The sequence below is a fragment of the Taudactylus pleione genome, unplaced genomic scaffold, assembly GCF_031769625.1.
Source record: "Taudactylus pleione unplaced genomic scaffold, aTauple2 ptg000205l, whole genome shotgun sequence".
Lineage (NCBI taxonomy): Eukaryota > Metazoa > Chordata > Amphibia > Anura > Myobatrachidae > Taudactylus > Taudactylus pleione.
In genome coordinates this window covers 4,130,356-4,153,276 of record NW_028284607.1, presented here as the reverse complement: position 1 = coordinate 4,153,276, position 22,921 = coordinate 4,130,356, and the positions used below count along the sequence as shown (strand labels likewise).

General features: G+C 45.8%; 1 protein-coding gene across 1 annotated transcript in view; it reads right to left on the bottom strand.

Moving 5' to 3' along the window:
- Positions 1–9,343: 9,343 nt before the first annotated feature.
- The window catches only part of LOC148517976 (solute carrier family 2, facilitated glucose transporter member 5-like), a 56,883-nt gene continuing 43,305 nt past the window's right edge, over positions 9,344–22,921 (bottom strand). Inside the window, exons 10-11 of the mRNA XM_088477956.1 lie at positions 15,285–15,412; positions 9,344–9,737 (exon numbers count right to left, since the gene is read on the bottom strand). Of these exons, the coding sequence (XP_088334082.1) occupies positions 9,540–9,737; positions 15,285–15,412 (326 nt within the window). The 3' untranslated portion in view covers positions 9,344–9,539. The remainder of the gene's footprint in view (positions 9,738–15,284; positions 15,413–22,921) is intronic.

Genomic DNA, 22,921 nt, shown 5'->3' with positions numbered 1-22,921 from the left:
AGTATTGGTGCGTACACACGGGACGATCGATAACGATAACAATATCGTTATTCGATTTCCTGGGTGGGCTGGACGATCGATATTGATCATCCAGTACACCATGTACCTACCAACGACTATAACGACCCACAATCAACTATTGCGGGTCCTTCTAGTAACTTGCTCGATATCGGGCAAGTTGACCTGCATGTACAGGCGATGGTCGATAACGATATCGACCATATGTGCCTGCTCTTCACGGGTCGTGGTGAGTTTGTGGGGTCTTATAAATGAACGATTTAAACTATAACGATATCGTTATCATTCAGATCGCTCGTTTATATCGCTCCGTGTGTGCGCACCATATGAGTCATTTGCTGTTTGGAGTTTGCTCTTTGTGGTTCAATATTTTGCGGTTTCTGAAAATTCTCATATATTAAACTTTTTTTTGGGGGGGGGGGGAAACATTATAACAAACTTGACTAATCCCACTGGCTACATTTTCCTAATTTCTTGGTCTTTTTGGGTTTGGTTTATGTAGTAGGTTTTTGGCGTGGCAGTTACCATTTATAACTACCTTTGCTATTCTAAATTGACTTCATTTTCTATGCATTTGTTTATTTGCACTTACTGTTAAAATAATAGGAATATACTAATCAATTGATGCAACAAAGTGTAACTGCGATGCCACCTAAAGGGAAAATGTCTGCTGTAGGAGTAACTGCTCAGCAAGTAGCAGCAATAAGACGAAGGGAGGACCAGGATAAAGTAAGACGACAAACTATGACTGATGACCAGAGAGAACACGAACGTGATCGCCATGTAAATATAATCCCTCAGCAAATTGCCCGTCACAGGGACAACAATCGAAGAGCGAACAGAACAGAGGTAATAGCACATCAACGCCTATAAAGTCAGCAAACGAGATGCCAAGCCAGATGCGCGGCATTTAACACTTACCAAAAAACGGTCCAACATGACCTTACTGTTATTTTTTTCTGTCATTTTGATGGACTTTTAACTAGTATTACCCATTGCACGGTAAGGCAACAGACAGGTTGGTGTATCACATTAGAACAACCTCCTACCATGTAATAAGAAGCATAATGAGTTATTATGAAACATTATTTTCTGGACCAAAACTAAATTGTATCAAGTTTTTGATGTAGTTCATGTACATCACAGCAGTTACAGTCTGGAGGAAAAATCAAATAATGACATTTCTGTATTGATTGTGTGTTCTTATGTGCTAGCTCTTAATATGTAGAATACTGAAAGGCAGATAACAACATTCAATTATAAATTCTCTCTGCTTTGTTTGTTAACGGAGATCAGGATAACACTGTCAGGCTATAGGTATGGCACCAAAATATTGCATTACTTCTAGGGGTGTGCACCGGCCACTTTTCGTGTTTTGTGTTTTGGTTTTGGATCTGGATCTTTCTTCGTGTTTTGGATCTGGATTGGTTTTGCCAAAACCACCCTTCCGTGTTTTGGGTTCTGGGTTTTGTGTTTTGGATCTGTATTTTTTTTTAAAAAAGCATAAAAACAGCTAAAATCACAGAATTTGTGGGTTTTTCTGCTCCTATGCTATTATTAACCTCAATAACCTTAATTTCCACTCATTTCCAGTCTATTCTGAACACCTCACACCTCACAATAGTGTTTTTATGTCCAAAAGGTTGCACCGAGGTAGCTGGATGACTATGCTAAGAGATACGAGTGGGCGGCACAAACACGTGGTCCATCTAGGAGTGGCACTGCAGTGGCAGACAGGATAGCAGTTTGAAAAACTAGGCCCCAAACTATACATAATGCAAAGAAAAAAAAGAGGTGCAAGATGGAATTGTCCTTGGGCCCTCCCACCCACCCTTATGTTGTATAAACAGGACATGCACACTTTAACAAACCAAACATTTCAGCGCCAGGGTCTGCCACACGACTGTGGCTGAAATGATTGGTTCGTTTGGGCCCCCACAAAACAAGCTGGCAATTAATCTGTCCCTGCACAAACTGGCTCTACGGAGGCAAGATGTCGTCCTCATCCACCGATTCCTCACCCTCTTCAGTGTTGTGTACATCCTCATCCTCACAGAGTATTAATTCGTCCCCGCTGGAATCCACAACCACAGGTCCCTCTGTACGTTCTGGAGGCTGGTCTCCCTGGAAGAGTTGATAATTTATTTTATGAACATCATCTTCTCCACATTTTGTGGAAGCAACCTCCTACGCCTTTCGCTGACAAGGTTCCCGGCTGCACTAAACACTCTTTCGGAGTACACACTGGAGGGGGGGCAACTCAGGTAAAATAGAGCCAGTTTGTACAGGGACCTCCAAATTGCTTCTTTTTCCTGCCAGTACAGGTACGGACTGTCTGACATGCCTACTTGGATGCTGTCACCGATGTAATCCTTTAACAGACAGACGCACGCTTGTCGCTGCTGCTTTGAGGATGCAAGTGCGGCTACAGCCCACACAATTCACAAAGACAGAAAAAAAAAGAAGAATATTTTTATTGTTTGTGGAGCGCACTTTGAGGGTTACACCACCCTTTAACAGACAGATGCACGCTTGTCGCTGCTGCTTTGAGGATGCAAGTGTGGCTACAGCCCACACATTTCACAAAGACAGAAAAAAAAAGAACAATATTTTTATTGTTTGTGTAGCACACTTTGAGGGTGTCACCACCCTTTAACAGACAGACGCACGCTTGTCGCTGCTGCTTTGAGGATGCAGGTGGAATCTAGACGGGATTTGGAACCGGGGACACACTACCTCCATCAATTGTCTAAATCCCACTGCACTAATGGCGGATACCGGACGCACGTCTAACACCAACATAGCAGTCAAGGCCTCAGTTATATGTTTTGCTTCAGGATGACTGCTGTCGTACTTCATCCTCATTGCTAGGGACTGTTGGAGGGTCAGTTGTTTAGTAAAAGTAGTGATGTTCCTACTTCCTCTCTGGGATGATGAACAACTCCCAGCAGCAGCAACAGCACTAGGAGGAAGTGGTTCTTGATCTTTCCCTATTTTATTTTTATCGGAGAAAGTTTGGTCCTCCATTTATGTTATATTGATATATACGTGCGGCTAAAGCGCACACAAACACAGAAAATATTTTTTTATTTTTGCTGGAGAGTAGTGCACTTTGTGGGTTACACCACCCTTTAAGAAATGAGCCAGCCGGCTCTTTACTTATGGGACACAGGCGCATGCTTCGCGCTGCTCCTTTGTTGATGCACGTGCAGCCACAGTGCACACAAGTCACAAACACAGAAAATATATATTTTTTTGGTTTGGACTGGAGTGTACTTTGGGGGTTACAGCACCCTTTAACGGTCAAGCCAGTCGGCCCTTTACTTATGACACAGGCGCACGCTTGGCACTACTTTGTTGATGCACGTGCGGCTACTGCGCACACAATTCACAAACACAGAAAATATATATTTTTTTGGTTTGGAGTGTACTTTGGGGGTTACAGCACCCTTTAACGGTCAAGCCAGCCGGCCCTTTACTTATGACACAGGCGCACGCTTGGCACTACTTTGTTGATGCACGTGCGGCTACTGCGCACACAATTCACAAACACAGAAAATATTTTTTTTTTTGGTTTGGACTGGAGTGTACTTTGGGGGTTACAGCACCCTTTAACGGTCAAGCCAGCCGGCCCTTTACTTATGACACAGGCGCACGCTTGGCACTACTTTGTTGATGCACGTGCGGCTACTGCGCACACAATTCACAAACACAGAAAATATATTATTTTTTTAGCACTTGGGGGGAGCACCCCTGATGGACAGAGCACCCCCTGGACAACACTACAGCACCCCTTTAGGACTGGGACACTGCACAGGACTTTGGAGTGGACACAGCCCCTATGGAGAACTGACTGCACAACACAGTCCAGCCAGCCCCTATGGACTTTGAAGTAGTGGACACAGCCCCTATTAACAACAGCAGCACAGCACAACACAGCCAGCCCCTATGGACTTTGAAGTAGTGGACAACAGCAGCACTACACTACACTACACAGCCCAGCCAGCCCTAACTCCCACCCTCCCTCTTCACTGTCCACAGCCGAGTGAGAAAATGGCGCCGACGCGGGTACCTTATATAGGATCCAAAACCCGTGAGACTCGGAAGGCGGGATGATAACGTTTTGCCTCGATTTCAGATCCGAGTCAGGCGGGAAAAGTCGAGCCTGACTCGGATCGGGAGGCTCGGGGGGGTTCGGATTTCAGAAATCCAAACCCGCTCACCCCTAATTACTTCCAATGTGGAACTGATAGCACACACACGCATACAGATGCATGTATATATACATACAGAAACACACATACATACAGACTAACACAGCAGAATATTGTATTACATCTAGTGTAGACCTGGCAACATACAAACACACGCACTGGTTTTTAATTATATCTTCAATACTTGGTAGCTGCAGAATACAGTCCTGGTGTAATGCACATAAACAGCCACTGATCCTGATGTCCGTGTATGTTGCAGACAGGGATAGGGTCTGCATTTTGGGCTCTATTTATTAACATTATTTTTAATAAAATAAAGTGAAAAAGGGTGTTTTCACACCCTTTTCACATTATTTTAGTATCACCTAAAGTTACTATAGGGCAACTGGAGTAGAATTCGTAAAACTCTACTCCAACCCCTAATTATCACTTATTTTTAGTAAGCAGATCGTATTTCCCATAATTGTAATGGGAAATGTGATCTTGCCAAAGTTACTAAAAATAAAATGTGAAAAAATACCAGGGAAAGCCCTGTGATAATAGCGCCACCTGCAGGTGGCGTTATCCAGGGTCTCCCCCAGTTACCAGGCTCCTGCTCTGCTCTAACGGGCAGAGCAGAACCCGGAGCCGGCCCCAGTGATCAGCTGTGTGGTCTAAACAGACCACACGCTGATATCTGCTAAAAAAAAAAAAGAATTAGCCACGGAGGACATCTCCGGAGCACCGATGACTGCAGGTAAGTGTAATTAAGGGAGGGAGGGTCCGCGATTGCTGGGGGTGGGGCTTAGCGACGGTAGGTTGGCGCGAATGCGTCGGCACTTGTCACTGTATGTTTTGCGAAAATACCGTGATAAGTGTGTGGAGGGGATTCGCAGGGACAGAGCTTTATGGCAAGCTCTGTCCCTGCAAGGGATTAGTAGTAAATCCCTGTGATATTGCCTGAATTCTCAATGCGAATTTAGGCCCTGATTCAGAGCCGGTCGCTATTTGCGGTCGTTCGTTCCAAAAAAAGGGGTGGCTATTCAAATGAACCGTTCGCTCTTTGCAGTCTGTTCACGCCTCTATGTCTGAACGAGCGAACAAAACTTGCGGTCGGTTTTTGGATAACTACGCCCCCTGGCCGCTCGCATCCTACGTCATGTCCGCTATTTATTAGATTAATCGAGTACATCGACCAGCGTATGAACTGCTCGCTATTCTTGTGGTTGGTTTTTCCTACCACAAATTTGCGAGCAGTTCTGACTATAAAATAACCCAGTGATGTGGTCAGTGACGCTGCTGTATTAATTATGCACACCCATAAACCGCCCGTTTTGACCTTTAAGCACGCCTGCGTTCTGATCTCCACTCCCCGTTTTCAAGCACCTTCCCCTGTTACCACCCACATACGCCTCCTCCTGTCACTCATATTAGCAGGCATTCGCTATTTAGCGAACAAACGATTTTCGGCCGCACTGACTGGTTCGCGCATGCGTATTATGATCCGTACGCATGCGCAGTTGGGCAAACATCGCTCGGAACGAACGAGCGGCCGCTTACGAGCGGCTCTGAATCAGGCCCTTAGTCGGTAATATCACACTACAATCTGCATTACAAATGCGGATTGTAGTAAATAGAGCCTTTGTGTGCTGGGCACAGACATGGTAAATGAAAGGCGGAGATGTGGACATGCAGAGTTTAGACAGAAATAGATATATTCTCTTATGTAGCTTCTGTATGTGCTTTCTAATAGCAGTACCACCTTTTAGTGAAAACACCCTTCAGGGTGAGAAGGGGAAGGGCAAGTCCGTGGGGCCCAGCTCACCAGGCTGACCCTGAGGGACACGTATGAATTAAATAGATTCTGTTTATGGATGACTTCAAAACTCCTTTTCACCTTGTTTTAATTAAGGATGAGCGGGTTTGGTTCTTAGAGAACCGAACCCACCCGAATTTCGGGGATCCGGGGTGATCAGAGCTCGGATCTCCCTGCCTGCCCCGGATCCCTCTCCCGAGGCAAAACCTCACGATCTGCTGTCGGATCTCGAGGATTTGCCTCGAGTGGCCATTTTTGAAAATCCCTTTGCCTTCAATGGGTAAAGTGCTGATTGGCTGACATAACTGTCTGTCACGGCTCTCAGCCAAGCAGCGTTAAGCCCATTGAATGCAGGGAAAAAACAACTAAAAGAAGATGGCGCTGGTTCCCGCGGCTGGCACCCCTGCTGCTGATACACCAGCTGTCGGCACCCCCACTGCTGACACCGCCGGCAGCCCTGCTGCTGACACCACTGGCTCCCCCATGCTGCCGACACCGGCAGCACCCTGTATTGAGAACACCCCTGAACTGCCGACACAGTCAGCAAACCTGCACTGAGGACACCGCTGGCACCCCTGCTCTGCCGACACCACCATTACCATGCACTGAGGACACTGCCAGCACTCCCACACTGCCATTCCATGTACTGAGGACACAGTCAGCAACCCCCACACTGCCGACACAGCCAGCAAGCCTGCACTGAGGACACCGCTGGCACCCCCGCTCTGCCGACACCACCATTACCATGCACTGAGGACACTGCCAGCACTCCCACACTGCCATTCCATGTACTGAGGACACAGTCAGCAACCCCGCACTGCCGACAGCCAGCAAACCTGCACTGAAGACACCACTGGCACCCCCACACTGCCGACACCGCCGGTACCCTTGACTGAGGACACTGCCAGCACTGCAGCACTGCCATCCCATGTACTGAGGACACCATCAGCAACCACGCACTGCCGACACTGCTGTCACAGTAAGTGTACTTTTGGTGTATCCAACCCACACTGTTTCCAACCTGCACTGCATCCAACCCACTATGTATCCTGCACTGTATTCAACCCACACTGCATCCGGCCTCCACTGTATCCAACCACCCTGTATCCCGCAATATATTAGACCCACACTGTTTCCAACCTGCACTGCATCCAACCCACTATGTATCCTGCACTGTATTCAACCCACACTGCATCCGGCCTCCACTGTATCCAACCACCCTGTATCCTGCAATATATTAGACCCACACTGTTTCCAACCTGCACTGCATCCAACCCACTATGTATCCTGCACTGTATTCAACCCACACTGCAGCCGGCCTCCACTGTATCCAACCCACATCGTATCCCGCAATATATTAGACCCACACCGTATCCGACCTGCACTGTTTCTGACTCACAGGTACGGAAGGTACGAGCACTGTTTTTAATGGTCAGGGAGATTATGGGAAACTGTTCAAGAAAAAGTCTGATTGATCGGGGCTTTACAAGGGTCAGTCATTGGTGGCCCAGCACCCCCCATGAGGAAAATACAGATTAGGCAGTGAGAATAGGCATGTGCTGGGGGCGACTAATTGTTTTGAGCAAGGATATTCCATGTACGATGTCGATTTTTAGTAAAATTCTGTGTTGCATTGTTACTTTCTATTGAACGTACTTGTGAGTTGGTTTGGCCTATGCCTATGTTGGTGAACAATATTGTGTGAGGTGATCAAAATTGACTGGAAATAAATGTTATTGAGTTTAATAATACTGTAGGGACAAAAAAGGCCCAAATTATGTGATTTTAGCTGTTTTTATCATTTTTGAAAAAAAATCCAGAACCAAAACCGAAAAACAAAACGCCAAGGAAAAAAAATCCAAAACCAGATTCAGATCCAAAACCAGGGGAGATCCAGATCCACAACCAAAACACGGGGATCAGAGCACATCTCTAGTTTTAATCAGCTACAGAACCTAATTGGTCCCTTAATAACGGGATGATCTGGCTACCCTGGCTACACCTCTACCTTTCCTGAGAGTGAATATACTTGAGCACTTTCACCTGGAACCTTCATGTGAATACGGATCTCATGCGTAGTTTGAACACATTTGTGTAAAATAATACATAGTAAAGTGTGTTCTCTAAAGAAAATGCATAAGGTTTATGTCAGGCAAGTTATTTTATTAATAACATACTGTATACAATATTGGTGTGGAGATGTTGCCCATAGCAACCAATCAGATTCTAGCTATTATATTCTATAAAGTGCTATTTAAATGTTAAGTAGAATCAGATTGGTTGCTATGGGCAACATCTCCACTGCTAAAAACTCACTTTAGTAAATTTACCCCAGAGAGATTAACATAATTTGTCTACATATTGCGACTGATAATCACAAATGATTGTTTAATACAACAATATATAATATTTGATATTAAGGTTTACAAACACCGTGAAATACCTCTACAAAAAATATGAACTATTAAGTGATTTCATTAATCCAGTTGACACATGTCAATGTCCCATTAAAATCAGGAACTGGCTCAAATATTCAGTTACACACACATTCATGTTTACATTAGAATGAGGTTACTTCAGCAAACTGAGGGCCTGATTCAGACCCGCTTGCGAGCGCTGGGCGCTCGCAAGCGGGTCGATGGTGCCCTAGTGAGCATGCGCACGACGGAGGGAGCTCCGTCGTGCGCATGCGCGAGACCCGGATAGCGACAGCCAAGCTGTTGCTCCGGGTCTCGCACCAAAGGGGGCGTGCTGTCGATGGTGAGTGACAGCACGCCCCCTTTGGTGGGCGTGCCGGGGGTGTGGCTGCCAGACGGAGGCGTTCCCATGGAAACGCCTACCGTCTGGGTCCGGCCCCACTGACATCACTAGTGATATCAGTGGGAGTGATTTTGGCTCTGATAGAGCCAAAATCACTCCAGAGCTTGCGGTCACTGAGACCCTACCGCAGGGTCTCGTCGCAAGCACGATGGATGCTCGCATAAGCTGTGGGTGGTAATCACTGGGTATGGCCTGCAGAAGATATCGTAGGGGCTCTCTGCCCTTGCAATGCCTGGGAAAGCTACTTACCATAAATACGCCAAGGACAGTGACTGTACCATCTCAGGATAGTGATAGCAGTTGCTGTGCATAGAAAAAATGCTTTGTTATTCAAATAAAGCATTTTTTGTACTAAAAATTGTATTTAAATATTTTTTTATATCTATTTTTTACTTTAAAAAAAAAAAAGTATTATTTATATTTTAATTTTTGAAGAATCGGCCCCTGGAGGCCAGATACTTGGCTACAGGTGCAGTGTGTCTGCGTGACCCCGGCAATAACTGCTCGTGCTCAGAAGGGAGCCTGACAGCCAAGCAATACAGCCAGTAACTGCTGCAATGTGATTTTTACATATCCCCCCTCCCCCAAAATATGTATATATTTTATTGCAGTGATAAATATACCTATATGTCCTCTAAATGTCCTGACCGAGAACACCAAAATTGACTTGTGACCCAGGTGAGTATTTGAGGTCAAAATTTGGTGGATATCATATAGACTCCTGGGTGACATTCAGAGCTATGTTGATTTCTGGTGTTGTGCTTGTTAAAGTCTTCTCTGATCTCCAGCCATGATTTTCCTTTTGTTTCAGGGAGGTAAAAGTATACAAATATCCCACAGATTGCTGTGATGATGAGGAAGATGAGGAAACAATACTGCTTCATAGTAGCCTGAAGAGACAAAGAAAAACAAAGTTGGTGTGTTGATCGCAGTAGAACCTATTCTACTACTCGCACTCTGCACAACATCCTCAGACAACAAGATAATGCGTATTCATACAGCACCCTCACCCATCATTAATTGCATTAGTAGGCGCAGGGTAGCATATGTGCAGTTGGGAGGGGTCTTCAATTGCCCAGAAACCCTACTGGCATAGGAATTGCGCAGTTGATTAAGTTACAGCTCACTGGTAGCAGCCACCATACTGCAGCTTGGGCATACCTCCCAACATTCAGCCTTCCAGGGGAGGGACAGTTCGTGCGCCAGAGGTGCACCCACACAAAAAGGGGGTATGGCTTTGGGGAAAGGGGTGGAGCCTATGGGAAACAGGGCGGAACCTCGGGGCTACCCCGTTTTCGTCACTATGGGGGCGTGCCCAGCACTCTCCGAGTTGCTGGGCAGCCCCCAGGCTCTCCCTACATGAGTGAACAGATACCGCGCAGATGCGCACGACATCTGTTCACCTCCTGCACATCCCCTGCTCTGCTATGCAGAGCAGCGGTTTGTGCTCCCCCCCCCACCGCGGGACACTGAGAAAGACGGGACTGACCCACTGGATGCGGGACAGTTGGGAGGTATGGTTTGGGATCATCCTGATCCATTCATCCACTACCTTCCCATTTGGATATGCCCTCCTCTCTCTCTTCCCCACTGACTAAATGTCACACATGGTTCCAGATTCTGAGTTGGACAGGTATCTGTGCACAGATGCAAATTAGTTCTTGAATACAGACATGTGTAGATGCGATTTATGCACTTTGTGTATGTCCGTCCTAATCTTAGTTGCACAGATCTTGATTGTATCTGTATTTCTGTGAAATTTGGTGTTTCTGGGTGGTAATAATGTGAAAAGAATTGCCCTGTCTTGCGGGAGTGTCATGGTTGTGTATGTAAAGCTCTGTGCATATGGGAAGGGAAACCTATTTCCGATGGATCTTTTGCACCTAGCATGGACCTGTTGCACGCACTGATACCGATGATGACAGTTGTGGCGGCTGCCATACAGGGCCGGTGCTAACATTAGGCAGCTTTAGGTGGTTGCCTAAGGGCGCGGGCCACTGGAGGGCACCGCTGAGTGCATAAAAAAAAGGATGTCTCAGTCCCAGAGGTTGGTTTAGTGTGTGTGGGTGGTTTTATTGAGTGCTGACAGAGGTAGTGTATGTGTGTGTGGGTTTAATGAATGATGGCAGGGTATGTGTATGTGGAGGATAATGGGTACTGACATATAATGGAGCACAGATGTGTGGCATAAATATATTGGGGCATGGATGGGTGGCACAATCTGTTGGGGGCACAGCTATATTGCATATAAAGAATTTGGGGCAAATGTGTGGCATATGTACTAGGGGCATTGTTTGACATAATTCATGGCTATGTGGCATACAATCACTTTCTTGCACAGCTGTGTGGCATATGTAATGGGGGTACACATGTGTGGCATATTATGTATTAAGGCAAAAATGTGTGGCATATGTATTGGGGGCACAAATGTGTGGCATATTATGTATTGGAGGCATTGATGCATAGCATAATTATGAATTGAGGCTATAGATGTGTGACATATAATGAATTGTGGAACATAACGTTATGAATTGGGGGCAGGGTTATGAGGCACAGTATGATTTTGGGGCTCTACTGTGTGGTATATTATAAATTAGCGTCACTAATATGTGGCATAGTATGAATTGTAGGGAGCAGGGGCAGTGGGTGAAATGTTGCCTAGGGCGCCCAGACACCTTGCACTGGCCCTGCTCCCATAACATCAATCGGCGGCACAGCTTCCTCCTTGCAGATACACAAACCCTTGCATTAGCTCTATGGATTCTCACATTAGCATAAGGTAGTAAATCTGTACATTTTTTCATATCCACCATGTTTCTGTCACTTATACCCCCTCCATGCCCAGTTTATCATCTCCGTATGTTGCCAATTCTCATACTAGATGACATCAACATTCCCATTGCCAACCCCACTATCTCTGATGCTACTAAACTTTTTCTCTTACTTCCTCCTTTAGTTTATTCCAGTGGACTTCCCCCCCCTACCAAATGCTTCTAGAAACGCCTCTCTTTGCAGCTGTTATTAATTGCATACCCCATACTAATGCCCTAGTTAATTGTATTCCCCAAACTATGCTCTAGTTCATTTCAAAGTAGTGCTCTAGTTCACAGTACGCCACAGTTCCCCAGTTCATTTTATGCCACATTGTAGTGTCCTTAGTTCAGTCACATTATGCCACACAGTGCCGCCAGTTCACATTATGCCACACAGTGCCGCCAGTTCACATTATGCCACACAGTGCCCCCAGTTAACATTATTCCACACAGTGCCCCCAGTTCAAATTAGGCACCATTACAGTGTCCCTCGTTTACATTATGACACATTGTAGTGCCTCTAGTTCATATTATGGCACAAAGGGCACTCTTAGCCTTCAGACACTTTCTTCTTCCCATTGTGCTCTGCATGCCGAACCTACTAATCCAATGTGGGGCAGCTAGCTGATAGAAGGAAATTAGTTCTTGCAAAAATGTAGTATACACTGTATTGAATACACTAGTATCGTGGTTCTGTATTCTGTACAGTGTCACTTGTTCTTACTACATCATTCTGTACTGATGCTAGTGTGAGCTCAGTGTAGAGGGGGCAGTCCTGATAAGTCTCCAGGCCCCATGGCAATGGCACCAACTGAACCCATTATAGTTACGACCCATGCCTCGACCTTCTTTTCTCCCGCTTCTGCTTTATTACTAGCTTTTTCAATTATGCTTTCCTGCTCTCTGACCATAAACTCCATTCCTTCAGCCTCACCTTATCTCATGATTTCACTTCACTTGCACCAAATACAGATGATGAGAGATCCGGAGCGGATCAGTAAAATTGTCTATCAGCATAGAGATGTTACGGCAATCCAAAAGAGCTTATTATTAGAAAGCAGTGTGCTCCTACACTGTCTCCTCACTGTGCATAATTGCTGGACACTAGGACCCAGAGTCTGCAGAGAATGTCCAACCTCCAAGTTGATGTGCTGCTGCACATATGACTGCAACCATCATAGTACTGTGTAGAATGATATGTGAGAGACCTGATCATTACCCGATATAAAGATGTTCCAGCATCCCTGCACCACTACCTGCAAGCAGCATACACTCACCGGCTGATGGGCTTTATTGGCCCCGCTCCATGCAAGCTTTGTTCCATTACTACTGTAACAGTGAGTATGGCTGTACCTGTTATCTATCAATAAACCGACACCACTGGTTAAGTAACTGGGCTGTTCAAAGTTTGAGTCATCTACTTTGTGTGTGCCTATATAACTCTTCAGTATCAACACCTGAACACAGATCATTTCCAACAGGTTATGAGCCCAGGCACCCGCAGATACCCAGCCATACAAGCTATTAGAGATGCCAAGAGCAGCAGATGCCATCTTAAATATATGTGTAGTGCTGACTACATAAGAACACACAGTGAACACAGCACAGATTATTTCAAGTGCAGTATAGCAGCAGTGAAGCTGATTAAAGTACAGAAGTTGAACAGTCATGTATGGAAGAAGTATAAATACAGGAGCTACACCCATAATGGGGGTTATCAAGCTAAAAGCTGCTGAAATTATGCAACCTGGAAGGTTGCTATGGAAATGCAATTAAAGTGTGAAAGGTTGTGGAAGGTCACTGTAGATCCAGATGCAGAGACAAGCCCAGATGATATAGAGAGAGCCTTGGGAACCATAAGCTTAAGTGTAGAGCAACACATTTACTCTATAATACAGAGGAAATAGTCAGTAATAGATATGTGGACAGCACTGCAGGCAGCATATCAAGATGGAGGATACATTTAAGACATATATTGTATAGCACCAAATTGACTGAATGGGTAGTATGAAAACATAGACAATATTATGTCAGTTTCTTAGCAACTAATGTCTTTTGAAGTGGATGATGAAAAGATTTCTAACGCAATGGTGCGGAACTTGGCACCTTAGTATGACTCCTTGGTTGTGGCATTAGAGGCAAACAATCGAAAGTTAACACAGACACAGTCAGAACAAAGGCCCTGATTCAGACCCACTCGCGAGCGGCTGTCCGCTCGCAAGTGGGTCGATGTTCTGCACTGAGCATGCGCACGACGGAGGGACCTCCGTCGTGCGCATGCGCCAGACGCGACGAGCGAAGGAAAGTCCTTCGCTCGTTGTGTCTGATCAAAGGGGGCGTGCTGTCGATGTTGATTGACAGCACACCCCCTTTGGTGGGCGTGCCGGGGGCGTGCCTCCCTGACGGGGGCGTTCCCACGGGAACGCCTCCTGTCAGAAGCCGGCCCACTGACATCACTAGTGATGTCAGTGGGAGTGATTTTGGCTCTGATAGAGCCAAAATCACTCCGGAGCTTGCGGTTGAAAACCTCAACTGCAGGCTCCGGCTCGCAGTTTCGATGGTCGCGATGGTCAAGACCATCGCGGCCATCAAACTGCACGCTCGTATAGGCTCTGGGTGGTGACCCACAGCTATACGAGCGTCCAGGAGGATGCTCCATTTTTATGGAGGGCGGCCCTCATTCAGAGCGTGCGCTCTGCTCAGAGCGTACGGCTCTGAATGAGGGCCAAAGTTTTTACAGTTTGAGAAACATGTGCCCTGTGATTAAAGTGCTAAGACAACTAAATTACATACAAAAAAGTGAAGAATTCAGAATTTAAATTCAAGTGTTTCAATAGGTCACAAAGCAACTGAATACAAGCAAAATAATATAAATCCTATACAAATCAAGAAATGCAACAGCAAAGATGAGTCAGTCCTGAGTGTTACAGTTAGCCACTGAAAGAATTCCTGGTATATATCGATTCAGGTGCAACAAGGCATTTAGATGAAACCATTGGATGCACATTCGTAGCTGATGGATTTAAGACACTGGAGCCATTTGACTGTGTATGGTTCGCAGTCGCAAGCTGTGGCACGCCCCGAAACAGTTGCAACATGCCTGCATTATAACCACCACTCCCCTGTTGCCTCCCTTAAATGCTCCCATTCTGTCAATCACACCGCAGGCAAATACTTGCTGCAACTGATGACAATAAAGTAATTTGGTGCATAAAGTACTTTGGTGCACCGCAGTGTGACTCATACACAAGCAAAGACCACCGATAATCGCACAACTGCGAAAATATCGGGTTTGTATGCATGTCTGAATCCTACCCTACACAACCACACACACACACACACACACACCTCCTATTTGCCAATACAGTACACATCAGATCAGCACCATTTTCCACTACTACATAAAGCAAACCTCCTAAAATTTAGACAAGCAATATCAGGTCAAAATAATCTGTGCCGCGGACCAACCCATAACCACCCAAATTCTGCCCCTGTCAGCGCAGAAATTCCCACTCTTGGTCAAAACTATGTCTGGCAGTGTCTGGCAAAATCGGGACAGCTGGGAGGTATGCATAATCCAAAAACGTAATACAAAAAAAACATGTACTCATGGTGTTCTCTTACCACTAAGAAAGGGAAGACCATGCCGATGATAGCCAGACCTAACCAGTTTATTACCCCCACAATCACCATTGCCGCCGCTCGAGACTCCTGAGAAAATATTTCCACATTGATAGCCATGGTGATAGCACCTGAAAAACAAAAGGCATGCAGGAAGTACTTGGAGATCAATGCTCCCACTTATGCACTTAAAACAATACTTTACACTGTCTACAGTGGAGGACAATGTTACAGAATAAATTATCAATGCAAAATATTATTAATTAAGAAACAATGGGTCTGATTCAGAGATGCACCCAGTGGCGATGTCAGACGCAAGTGGCCTATGTTCTATGTCTGTGCATGGGTCCGAGTCGCACTTCGCATGCGCCATGATGGTTAGCGCTCGGAGTTACAGAACAAATTTGAACACAAGAGCTTTGGAATTCAATGGGCATATCTGGGAGGCAACGGGGGTGAAGGACATGTCGCGAGCTTGTAGCCGACAGCATCTACACATGCAATAGTGCTGACACTGGCCACCATGTTCAGATGGAGAAATTGCACAAGCCATAGTGCTGGTGCAAGCTTCGATGTTGCGACCTATGTGCACTGATGATGTGTCTAAAAATGCACCAAGACGGAGTAGCACAGAAGCAAGTTGGTATCTCAGTAGACTTAGAATCGGTGACGGCAGTGGCATAAAGACGAATGCACCTCTGAATCAGGCCCAATGTTTTCATGGTATGTCTCTGTGTGCGATTTGTAATATCATGCTGCATGACATAGGAGTTTATTTATTATCGGGTTTTTGACCAGATAATTCTAATTTACTATTGCACAGAAAAAAAGAGATTTGCCCCCCAGCACACTGCAGCAAAAACAATACTTAAATCCTACATGATAATACAGATTCAGAGGTATTAGTTACATACATTTGCAGATATATGAATAAGCGCCAGGCCAATCGTCAAGGCTCCTCTCTACTGGCGTCCCTAACATTAAGGGGTTCACGTCCGAGAAGCAAGGCACCCCAAAAAAATTCCAGCCAAGGGCCATCCCCAGGGCATCACATGACAAAGGGAAAAAGGTGATAGTGAAGTGTAAAGAAAAGATGTGTAAGGATAAATCAATGTGTTAATGAAATGATAAAGAATTAAAATGACAAATAATATACAAACAGAGAGAGAATAAAAGTATTCTATGTGAATTAAGTGGTGATGCCATGAGAAAGGTCCAGTCAGAACCCCCCCGGGGGCCCCACCCCCAAACGCTCACCCCAAAATAATTATTGCTACATAATGGTATGACCCACTCTGGGTCATATAATTACAATTGGTGTACTGCATGATAACAGTACATATATAAGCTGAGAGCTAACTTACCGTGGAGGTACCCCAAAACTCCACATGGCACTGTAAGGATCAGCAAATCCTCCTAATGCTAACTCCCTTCATGCCTCTCCAAACTGCAAGCAAAAATATGGTAGCTGCTTAAATCAGCTTAATTGCATAACACAGGTGCTTGTAAAGGGCAGGGTTTACACTGAACACAGAAAAAAGAGATTTGCCCCCCAGCACACTGCAGCAAAAACAATACTTAAATCCTACATGATAATCCATAATACATCAGCGTCACACATCTAAATAAAAAAATCACAGTATTAAATCTATCCATACATAAAAATCTATACATAAAAACTAGGGGTGAGCGGGTTCGGATTTCTGAAATCCGAACCCCCCCGAGCCCCCCCGATCCGAGTCCGATCCGAATCAGGCTCGACTTTTCCCGCCTGACTCGGATCTGAAATCGAGGCAAAACGTCATCATCCCGCCTTCCGAGTCTCGCGGGTTTTGGATCCTATATAAGGTACCCACGTCGGCGCCATTTTCTCACTCGGCTGTGGACAGTGAAGAGGGAGGGTGGGAGTTAGGGCTGTGTAGTGTAGTGTAGTGTAGTGCTGCTGTTGTCCACTACTTCAAAGTCCATAGGGGCTGGCTGTGTTGTGCTGTGCTGCTGTTGTTAATAGGGGCTGTGTCCACTACTTCAAAGTCCATAGGGGCTGGCTGGACTGTGTTGTGCAGTCAGTTCTCCATAGGGGCTGTGTCCACTCCAAAGTCCTGTGCAGTGTCCCAGTCCTAAAGGAGTGCTGCAGTGTTGTCCAGGGGGTGCTCTGTCCATCAGGGGTGCTCCCCCCAAGTGCTAAAAAAATAATATATTTTCTGTGTTTGTGAATTGTGTGCGCAGTAGCCGCACGTGCATCAACAAAGTAGTGCCAAGCGTGCGCCTGTGTCATAAGTAAAGGGCCGGCTGGCTTGACCGTTAAGGGTGCTGTAACCCCCAAAAGTACACTCCAGTCCAAACCAAAAAAAAAATTATTTTCTGTGTTTGTGAATTGTGTGCGCAGTAGCCGCACGTGCATCAACAAAGTAGTGCCAAGCGTGCGCCTGTGTCATAAGTAAAGGGCCGGCTGGCTTGACCGTTAAGGGTGCTGTAACCCCCGAAAGTACACTCCAGTCCAAACCAAAAAAAAAATTATTTTCTGTGTTTGTGAATTGTGTGCGCAGTAGCCGCACGTGCATCAACAAAGTAGTGCCAAGCGTGCGCCTGTGTCATAAGTAAAGGGCCGGCTGGCTTGACCGTTAAGGGTGCTGTAACCCCCGAAAGTACACTCCAGTCCAAACCAAAAAAAAAATTATTTTCTGTGTTTGTGAATTGTGTGCGCAGTAGCCGCACGTGCATCAACAAAGTAGTGCCAAGCGTGCGCCTGTGTCATAAGTAAAGGGCCGGCTGGCTTGACCGTTAAGGGTGCTGTAACCCCCGAAAGTACACTCCAGTCCAAACCAAAAAAAAAATTATTTTCTGTGTTTGTGAATTGTGTGCGCAGTAGCCGCACGTGCATCAACAAAGTAGTGCCAAGCGTGCGCCTGTGTCATAAGTAAAGGGCCGGCTGGCTTGACCGTTAAGGGTGCTGTAACCCCCGAAAGTACACTCCAGTCCAAACCAAAAAAAAAATTATTTTCTGTGTTTGTGAATTGTGTGCGCAGTAGCCGCACGTGCATCAACAAAGTAGTGCCAAGCGTGCGCCTGTGTCATAAGTAAAGGGCCGGCTGGCTTGACCGTTAAGGGTGCTGTAACCCCCGAAAGTACACTCCAGTCCAAACCAAAAAAAAAATTATTTTCTGTGTTTGTGAATTGTGTGCGCAGTAGCCGCACGTGCATCAACAAAGTAGTGCCAAGCGTGCGCCTGTGTCATAAGTAAAGGGCCGACTGGCTTGACCGTTAAGGGTGCTGTAACCCCCGAAACTACACTCCAGTCCAAACCAAAAAAAAAATTATTTTCTGTGTTTGTGAATTGTGTGCGCAGTAGCCGCACGTGCATCAACAAAGTAGTGCCAAGCGTGCGCCTGTGTCATAAGTAAAGGGCCGGCTGGCTTGACCGTTAAGGGTGCTGTAACCCCCGAAAGTACACTCCAGTCCAAACCAAAAAAAAAATTATTTTCTGTGTTTGTGAATTGTGTGCGCAGTAGCCGCACGTGCATCAACAAAGTAGTGCCAAGCGTGCGCCTGTGTCATAAGTAAAGGGCCGGCTGGCTTGACCGTTAAGGGTGCTGTAACCCCCGAAAGTACACTCCAGTCCAAACCAAAAAAAAAATTATTTTCTGTGTTTGTGAATTGTGTGCGCAGTAGCCGCACGTGCATCAACAAAGTAGTGCCAAGCGTGTGCCTGTGTCATAAGTAAAGGGCCGGCTGGCTTGACCGTTAAGGGTGCTGTAACCCCCGAAAGTACACTCCAGTCCAAACCAAAAAAAAAATTATTTTCTGTGTTTGTGAATTGTGTGCGCAGTAGCCGCACGTGCATCAACAAAGTAGTGCCAAGCGTGCGCCTGTGTCATAAGTAAAGGGCCGGCTGGCTTGACCGTTAAGGGTGCTGTAACCCCCGAAAGTACACTCCAGTCCAAACCAAAAAAAAAATTATTTTCTGTGTTTGTGAATTGTGTGCGCAGTAGCCGCACGTGCATCAACAAAGTAGTGCCAAGCGTGCGCCTGTGTCATAAGTAAAGGGCCGGCTGGCTTGACCGTTAAGGGTGCTGTAACCCCCGAAAGTACACTCCAGTCCAAACCAAAAAAAAAATTATTTTCTGTGTTTGTGAATTGTGTGCACTGTGGCTGCACGTGCATCAACAAAGGAGCAGCGCCAAGCGTGCGCCTGTGTCCCATAAGTAAAGAGCCGGCTGGCTCATTTCTTAAAGGGTGGTGTAACCCACAAAGTGCACTACTCTCCAGCAAAAATAAAATAATATTTTCTGTGTTTGTGTGCGCTTTAGCCGCACGTATATATATCAATATAACATAAATGGAGGACCAAACTTTCTCCGATAAAAATAAAATAGGGAAAGATCAAGAACCACTTCCTCCTAGTGCTGTTGCTGCTGCTGGGAGTTGTTCATCATCCCAGAGAGGAAGTAGGAACATCACTACTTTTACTAAACAATTGACCCTCCAACAGTCCCTAGCGATGAGGATGAAGTACGACAGCAGTCATCCTGAAGCAAAACGTATAACTGAGGCCTTGACTGCTATGTTGGTGTTAGACGTGCGTCCGGTATCCGACATTAGTGCAGTGGGATTTAGACAATTGATGGAGGTAGTGTGTCCTCGGTTCCAAATCCCGTCTAGATTCCACCTGCATCCTCAAAGCAGCAGCGACAAGCGTGCGTCTGTCTGTTAAAGGGTGGTGACACCCTCAAAGTGTGCTACACAAACAATTAAAATATTGTTCTTTTTTTTTCTGTCTTTGTGAATTGTGTGGGCTGTAGCCGCACCTGCATCCTTAAAGCAGCAGCGACAAGCGTGCGTCTGTCTGTTAAAGGGTGGTGACACCCTCAAAGTGTGCTACACAAACAATTAAAATATTGTTCTTTTTTTTTCTGTCTTTGTGACTTGTGTGGGCTGTAGCCGCACCTGCATCCTTAAAGCAGCAGCGACAAGCGTGCGTCTGTCTGTTAAAGGGTGGTGACACCCTCAAAGTGTGCTACACAAACAATAAAAATATTCTTCTTTTTTCTATGTGAATTGTGTGGGCTGTAGCCGCACCTGCATCCTTAAAGCAGCAGCGACAAGCGTGCGTCTGTCTGTTAAAGGGTGGTGACACCCTCAAAGTGTTCTACACAAACAATTAAAATATTGTTCTTTTTTTTTCGGTCTTTGTGAAATGTGTGGGCTGTAGCCGCACCTGCATCCTTAAAGCAGCAGCGACAAGCGTGCGTCTGTCTGTTAAAGGGTGGTGTAACTCTCAAAGTGTTCCAAAAAATAAAAAACTATTTTTTTAATGTGTTTGTGACTTGTGTGCGATGTAGCCACACTTGCATCCTCAAAGCAGCAGCGACAAGCGTGCGTCTGTCTGTTAAAGGGTGGTGACACCCTCAAAGTGTGCTACACAAACAATTAAAATATTGTTCTTTTTTTTTCTGTCTATGTGAATTGTGTGGGCTGTAGCCGCACCTGCATCCTTAAAGCAGCAGCGACAAGCGTGCGTCTGTCTGTTAAAGGGTGGTGACACCTCAAAGTGTTCTACACAAACAATTAAAATATTGTTCTTTTTTTTTTGGTCTTTGTGAAATGTGTGGGCTGTAGCCGCACCTGCATCCTTAAAGCAGCAGCGACAAGCGTGCGTCTGTCTGTTAAAGGGTGGTGACACCTCAAAGTGTTCTACACAAACAATTAAAATATTCTTCTTCTTTTTTCTGTCTTTGTGAATTGTGTGGGCTGTAGCCGCACTTGCATCCTCAAAGCAGCAGCGACAAGCGTGCGTCTGTCTGTTAAAGGGTGGTGTAACCCTCAAAGTGTGCTCCACAAACAATAAAAATATTCTTTTTTTTTTCTGTCTTTGTGAATTGTGTGGGCTGTAGCCGCACTTGAATCCTCAAAGCAGCAGCGACAAGCGTGCGTCTGTCTGTTAAAGGATTACATCGGTGACAGCATCCAAGTAGGCATGTCAGACAGTCCGTACCTGTACTGGCAGGAAAAAGAAGCAATTTGGAGGTCCCTGTACAAACTGGCTCTATTTTACCTGAGTTGCCCCCCCTCCAGTGTGTACTCCGAAAGAGTGTTTAGTGCAGCCGGGAACCTTGTCAGCGAAAGGCGTAGGAGGTTGCTTCCACAAAATGTGGAGAAGATGATGTTCATAAAATGAATTATCAACTCTTCCAGGGAGACCAGCCTCCAGAACGTACAGAGGGACCTGTGGTTCCAGCAGGGACGAATTAATACTCTGTGAGGATGAGGATGTACACACTGAAGAGGGTGAGGAATCGGTGGATGAGGAGGATGAGGATGACATCTTGCCTCCGTAGAGCCAGTTTGTGCAGGGACAGATAAATTGCCAGCTTGTTTTGTGGGGGCCCAAACGAACCAATCATTTCAGCCACAGTTGTGTGGCAGACCCTGGCGCTGAAATGATTGGTTTGTTAAAGTGTGCATGTCCTGTTTATACAACATAAGGGTGGGTGGGAGGGCCCAAGGACAATTCCATCTAGCACCTCTTTTTTTTCTTTGCATTATGTACAGTTTGGGGCCTAGTTTTTCAATGCCATCCTGTCTGCCACTGCAGTTTCACGCCTAGATGGGTCACGTGTTTGTGCCGCCCACTTGTGTCGCTTAGCATAGTCATCCAGCTACCTCGGTGCAACCTTTTGGACATAAAAACACTATTGTGAGGTGTGAGGTATTCAGAATAGACTGGAAATTAGTGGAAATTAAGGTTATTGAGGTTAATAATAGCATAGGAGCAGAAAAACCTACAAATTCTGTGATTTTAGCTGTTTTTATGCTTTTTTTCAAAAAAATACAGATCCAAAACACAAAACCCAGAACCCAAAACACGCAAGGGTGGTTTTGGCAAAACCAATCCAGATCCAAAACACGAAGAAAGATCCAGATCCAAAACCAAAACACAAAACACGAAAAGTGGCCGGTGCACACCCCTAATAAAAACATACAATGACTCATACTTACTCTCCCGGAGTGTCTGGAAGACACATACATTCTTTAGTGTTCCCCACATTCCCAAGAGAGAGACCAGCCTCCCAGATACGATCCGGGGAAGTGGGCGGTCCCAGGCTAGATAATAGGGTTAGCAGTGAATTGCATCATTATGAATGATGTCTGTGTATTTATGCTAATGCCGCGGCCAATTTTGTGACTTCTGAGACCCCCCACTTGCAGCGTCTTGCAGCGGAGCGAATCCGTCTCAGCGCGTCTTTAGATGCACCATCGGTGTACCATCGGATGCACCAGGTATGACGTCTGAGTAAGGCCTCCCATGTGAGCGGCTGTGAGTCTTTAAACACAGCCACTGTCAGTAGCATGCCTGCGAAGCGCCCGTGTTTGCCTAGCCACCCCCGTTAGCTCCCAGTAACTTCCACTAAAAATCACACTGCGTCCACATTCATTCTGCGTCTTGGTGCCGTAACAATCGGGATGCATGCGCTGTGCAACTCAAACGCAAGCACAGTACTTTAAACATCGGCCAACTGCGTAAATAACGGCATAGCGTGTGACTCAGAATCAGGCTCTAAGTATTATGTATAAGGATTATCACATACACATACTTATTTAATTGCATATTTGATCTATATACATATAGGCATCAATAGTGA